This window comes from Macadamia integrifolia, chromosome 11, assembly GCF_013358625.1.
Source record: "Macadamia integrifolia cultivar HAES 741 chromosome 11, SCU_Mint_v3, whole genome shotgun sequence".
In the NCBI taxonomy this organism is placed as follows: domain Eukaryota; kingdom Viridiplantae; phylum Streptophyta; class Magnoliopsida; order Proteales; family Proteaceae; genus Macadamia; species Macadamia integrifolia.
Window position 1 is genome coordinate 12,138,747 of NC_056567.1, and position 5,761 is coordinate 12,144,507.

The 5,761-nt window shown below is 40.5% G+C and overlaps 1 protein-coding gene across 2 annotated transcripts; it reads left to right on the forward strand.

Annotated features, from left to right (window-relative positions):
- Nucleotides 1-3,364: 3,364 nt before the first annotated feature.
- On the forward strand, nt 3,365-5,761 carry LOC122093744 (RNA-binding protein 38-like). 2 transcript variants are annotated; one of them, XM_042664209.1, is made up of 6 exons: nt 3,365-3,592; nt 3,685-3,879; nt 3,967-4,099; nt 4,522-4,642; nt 4,764-4,800; nt 4,936-5,761. In XM_042664209.1, the coding sequence occupies exons 2-6, from the start codon at nt 3,697-3,699 to the stop codon at nt 5,278-5,280; spliced, it is 819 nt and encodes a 272-aa protein (XP_042520143.1). In that variant the 5' UTR covers nt 3,365-3,592; nt 3,685-3,696; the 3' UTR covers nt 5,281-5,761. The 2 variants fall into 2 exon arrangements, with proteins under 2 accessions (XP_042520143.1, XP_042520142.1); XM_042664208.1 differs by lacking the exon at nt 3,365-3,592 and having other exon boundaries at nt 3,673-3,879.

The following is a 5,761-nucleotide window of genomic DNA, read 5'->3' on the forward strand; positions in this document are numbered from 1 at the left end:
TAAGTGGACTATTGGTCAAAATTGGACTCTCCTTGACCAATGCTCTTGATTCACTGCCTATAAATAGCAAGGTAAACCCAAAAAAAAATGATGGATCATTTTTTCTGTGATAAACTCTCTTGAGTAATTAGCGTAGAGAAAATCTAACTTAAGCATCGGAGAATCCCCCGTCAGGTCAACCCGGCTCTCCTTTGTCTACTCTTCTATGCAGGTGTAGCGTGGAGTACCCAGTCTTGCAAGGAAGATCATCCGGTCAATTTTTACCGCATCAAGGGCTGGGTATACCTTTTTTTTTTTTTTTTTTTTTAAAAAAAAACAAGAGAGATTGATGAGAAGATATATTAGGGGTTTTGATGTGTCAATGACTCAATGTCAAACAATATCCAAAATTAGGTTAATATCAAAGTTAACATCAGGGCCACAATCATAGTCAACATCAGGGGCAAAAATCAGGGCCAGGTCAAGCCAAAAGTCAAGGTAAAAAAATCACGGCAAACTCAACGAGCCAAAGACATCAACCCTGACCCTGACTCTGACTCAGAGTCACAAACTTCAGGATCAGGCCGACCCTTAGGGCCGAAATTTTTGAATCAATACTTGTTCATGATCAAAATAGGCCAAGGCAAATTCGGACAATAAAGGCCAAACTTGCACCCATAGTTGAGAGCTCTCTCCACATAGTGTTCAAGGTTTTAAAATACGGAACCGAATTATGGAATCCATAGTAGAATGTGAGAAACCCAATGAAGTTAGGCCCGAGGCTAGGACTTTGTAAAGGTTCCCATCTCCTAACCTCAACACGAGTCCCGCTTTGCTTTAGATTTTGGGGATTTAAAAGTAAAGAGGATGGATGCACGGCGAAATAGCGGCCACAAGAGCCGTCAAAGGGAAGTGAGGATTTGAGGAAATGAATGAGCCAAAGGTCGAGAGAAAAGAGAGACTCAGCTTTGACCGATCTCTCGTTTTGTAGTAGCGACAGTCATGATTCGGTTTCAATGTTTAAATAATCGGATGGAACCGATTGGCTCATTACCACCCCGCACCACCTTCCTTTTTTCTGTATCATTCTTTTCCTCTCAACCCATAACTTAATCAATTAATATCTCCTCCCCCTTTCTCTGTATCATCCTTTCCTCTCAACCCATCAACCCATTACCTAATCAATTACCATCAGACGAATAATGTTACAGTAAATTTATTTTCTTTTTAGTTTTTAATTCTTCTCTGATTTTTTCCTCTAAGGCCACCTGCAGGTTCAAAGAGAGAGGGAGGTGGGTGATATTATCTTCTTAGGCCTCACAAATCCCATAACGTGCCTTAACAATAGCACATACCTACAACCATGCTATTAAGATTACCACAACATAAAATATTACTAGACAGAGAAGGAGAAGGTTGAATACAGCGAAGTAGATAAAAGCAGACCCAACAAAACTATAGAAATTGCTGATAAAAGAGAAAGGGGAGTGAGGGAATGAGGAATTAGGAAAAAAAATTCTCAGTAGTAATTTTCCATTAGAGTGTTTGTACTATTTTTGTGGGTTTCAATTGCAGCTGAACGTCCCGAAAAATAATCCTCTGTTTTTCTCATCCCTGTTTTTCCTTGTTTTGCTACATGTAGAACACGACACGTGGACAACTTTAAGACCAACGCACCGGATGTAATAATCCTCACCCAACCTTGACCGTTAGATCCTCTGTTGTCCACGTGTTGTGTTCTGCAAGTAACAAAACAAGGAAAAACAGGGATGAAAACTGAGGATTTTGATCCGTCCCGCCCCGGCCCCACCCCGGCCCCCGCCCCCTCCCCTCCCCTCCCCTCCCCTCCCCTCCTTATTTATAAATTTTGGGTGAGTGGTAGTAACGCTTAAGCGCTGCCAACTTCTGAATAGCAAAATTAATCTTAACCATTGATCTACTTGTAGTTAAATCTTAGTCATCCACTACTTTCAAGGCATCAACTGGTTACTCACTGTCCCGGTGAAGGCTCACAAGCAGTCTGCATCTTCTCTCTCTCTCACCTTGACCTAGTTTTCATCCCAACCCTCTCCTCCCCTCCCCTCCCCTCCGCTGTGAACCCGCGGCATCCCCACCTCACCATATCCTCCCTCCCTCCCTCTCTCTCCCTCCAGAATCACACCTCACGATGCATAGACCTTGGCCACCGCTGCAAACACCGCCCTCTCCTACCATTCACAATTTGCCCCGGCTCCCTATCGCTTTGTGAGATTTTTTTATAAATCAGTGCGCATAATGGCGTCTACGGCTCAAATTCATGTCCTAGGTGCAAGGGCTAAGGTCTCACATTTTGCAGTCCAGTCGTTAATGATTTAGATTCTCTCTCTCTCTCTCTCTCTCTCTCTCTCTCTCTCTCTCTCTCTAAATTCGATTAATGGATCCACTGAGCAGGATGTGCTTGCTGTTACAAGATGCCACTCCCAAGATGAAAAATTTAGAAAGATGAAGTTTCAGAGATGAAGAAAAACAACTAAGACAAACCCTTTTTTCTCAAGATGTAAACTTCAATATGAAATTACTAATTATATCAATAGAAACTGAATAAAAACAAGCTTCAACACAAAGGAATTCCAAGGGACCCTGTTTTGGAAGAAGATGGCAATTGATTTCTAAACCTGAATACCATGGGCGGCGAGAAACCGAAGCTCAAACAAGGATAGAGAGAGGAAAAACAACAGTAAAAAACATTAGAAAAGAAAATTACAAATAGAAAAAAAAATTTCATGCTGCAAAGGAGAAATAGGTATCTCAACATGAGAGAGATTGGTTAATGCAAGGCCAATGTCATGGTGGAACTTAGTTGATCGATGCAATGAAGATTGCGTGGGAGAGCCGGTAGCAAGTTAAATGCTTTTTACATTCAACGATTGAGATTTAACATTATTAACTTGATTATCCACTTATAGGTTTTCCTTTATAAAATTACCCACCAAAAATTTCAGTTAACAAGAATACCTAAAATTAGGTTTTCCTTTACAAAATTATCCACTTAAAGTTTAAGTTAACAAAAATATCTAAAATTGAGTTTGGGTTTACAAAACTACCCACTCAAAGTTTCAATAATAAAAAAATACATGATTATATGTGGAAGATGAAAACTCACTATTTTGGGTAGTTTTGTAAATCCAAATCTAATTTTAGGTATTTTTGTTAACTGAAACTTTGGGTGGATAGTTTTGTAAACTCAAACCCAATTTTGAGTATTTTGTTAATTAAAACTTTTTGTGGGTAATTTTGTAAAGAAAAACCCAAAATGGATAATCATGTGATTTTCCCTAAGTTTTTGGCTTCTATGTGATTAAAACCCTTCGCCTTTTTATTCTTGACTTGCTTTTCTTCTGCTTCTCTTCCTTTCCAGAGTCACCAGTAATGATTTTCTTGTTGTTGAGGAATCTGAGGAGGCGTGGCTTTGAAAAGTCATGGTGATGGAAATACAAAGTACCAGTTTAGAGTAATATAAGAACAACAACAGCAACAAAAGGAGCCTGCCTCAGAGTTGATGAGATATCCTCTGGGTTTAATTGATTGTGGCTCTTTCTGACATTTCTCTGTGTTTGGGTTCTGGGCTTTGAAGGTTGCGCCGGTGGCTTTGTCTTTGTCTGGTTTTTATTCTATATTGGCCTGCTTCTATTTTGCTTATTTCTACTTTCATCCATGTCTCAACAGAAACAATTCCAGATGGTGGGAGGAAACAGTTCTGGGCAGTTTGTGGATACAACGTATACCAAGATCTTTGTGGGAGGGTTGGCCTGGGAGACGCATAGAGAAACGATGAAGCGTTATTTTGAACAGTTCGGGGAGATCCAAGAAGCAGTGGTGATCACTGAGAGGAACACCGGACAATCAAAGGGATACGGCTTTGTAAGCATTACTCTCAATAATCAGATTGCCTTCCTGCTTCTTTGGTCTCTGTTTTAGGAGAGGGCTTAAGAGTTTTGGATTTCTCAGGTCACGTTTAAGGACCTAGATGCCGCAATGAGGGCTTGTCAGGATCCATCGCCTATCATTGATGGAAGGAGGGCTAACTGCAACCTTGCATCACTTGGTGCAAATCGCAATCGACCACCAACTATTCAACATGGTTTGTATATATCCATTCCTTCCGGATTTTCCTCTCTTTCTCTTCTTCTTGAAAGCCAACATAGTGATACCCATCTGCTTAATCTTCATAACTAGATGACAAATTTCTCTCAATCGCACTAAGCAAACCATAATGAGCCATGAACCAGTTGATATTACTGATTTGATTCTGAAAGTTTGCTCCTTTTCATCTTTTGGGTTCTTTTCTGGGACGATGGGGGGTTTGGAAATTGTGTTCATTTAGATCCTCCAAATGTTGATAATGAGGCGTTACAGCTCTTTCTTTCTTTCTTTGTCTGCACATTCATCAAAACTGTCTTTTTTATTAGACTGTGCGTCAACCTCAACGTGCAAGCATCTTCTTCTAATTGCAGCATAAACTATCAACCGTAATTAATAAAAAGTTACTGGTTTTTCTCTCAGGTATGGCTGGGAAGTTCAGACCAGCACCCGGATTGGTTGCTTCACCATCTTGTCATAGCTCCTCTTCCATGTATTTCCATCAACCCACAGCTCAATACGCATTTCCTTATTCTGCTTATGGGTGAGTAACAAAGACGTTATTTCCTTAACTCCCCACCCCCTCCCCCAGCCAAAAAAAGGGGAAAGGAAATTTAAGGAGATCTAAGTTTTTGGATTTCATCCTTTCCTTCTTCATCGTTCAGGTACTCTGGGTGTTCACAAGAAACTATGTATCCCGTGGTTAGTAATCTTGCCCTACCCTTACATGAAAACCCTTGAAGCTAATTTCATAAATAAATTTAGAGGCCTTCCCAATAAGTAATCCCACCTGCAACTGGAATGCTGCTGAACAGAAATTGTTTTATGGTTGTGCAGAACTATTACAGTGTGTATGGTGGGCAACAGTATTCACCTTACTACACCACAGCATCACCGGGGATTTTCCAGAATTTCTATCCGTTCTATGGCCAATACATACAGAGCATCCTAGAGCAGGGTTTTGGAGCTCATCGGTATCATCCTCCCCAAATGGTACAGTACCCATACGTCCCTCACCACTTGAATGGTTCTCCGGGGATCCTATCACTCCCTTCTACTTCACTTGCCTCAACAACTACTACCATAGGTCCGGCAACGACGAGTATGACTGGAACAGTGTCCAGTACATCGCAAGCCTCAGCAGCAGGGAATAACAATAGGGAACAGAATCCATCAGTTTAATTTGTGAGAGGGAAAAATGCCGTTTCATTCCTGTTCTTTTCAACCTGGGTGGAACATGGTCATCACTTCACTGTCATCAACATCATCCTTGATTGGTATTAGGAAAGTAGGAAAGTCCTCTAGTTGTCACTTGTTAGCATGGAAAATCTCTCTCTTTTTTTTTTTTCCTGGTAAGAATGCGCAGTAGACAAACACTAGATATGCAAGGACTAACTGGCCCTGGGGATTGGTTTTTTTTTTTTTATCTCCAGACCACATTTACCAATTACCAGTATTGGTTAAGTCTCTTACCCCGAAAAAAAAAATACTGGTGAAGGTAAGAAGGCAAGCTTGGCTATCTTATCCATTAAACTTGTAATTCTTTTCTTTATTCTTTTGTTATTGCCCTCTTGTTTGTTGTATGATGATCATCATCATTCATGATAAAATATTTAAAGAATGCAGGGTTAGTTAGGGAAGGCATGTGGTGCCTTTTAAGTCT

Bases quoted from the DNA above. Each gene is read 5' to 3' on its own strand.
- LOC122093744 (XM_042664208.1), top strand. From the start codon at position 3,673: ATGTCTCAACAGAAACAATTCCAGATGGTGGGAGGAAACAGTTCTGGG. The intron at 4,100-4,521 runs GTTTGTATATAT...TTTTTCTCTCAG, and splicing joins ACCACCAACTATTCAACATG to GTATGGCTGGGAAGTTCAGA. The intron at 4,643-4,763 runs GTGAGTAACAAA...TTCATCGTTCAG, and splicing joins TTTCCTTATTCTGCTTATGG to GTACTCTGGGTGTTCACAAG.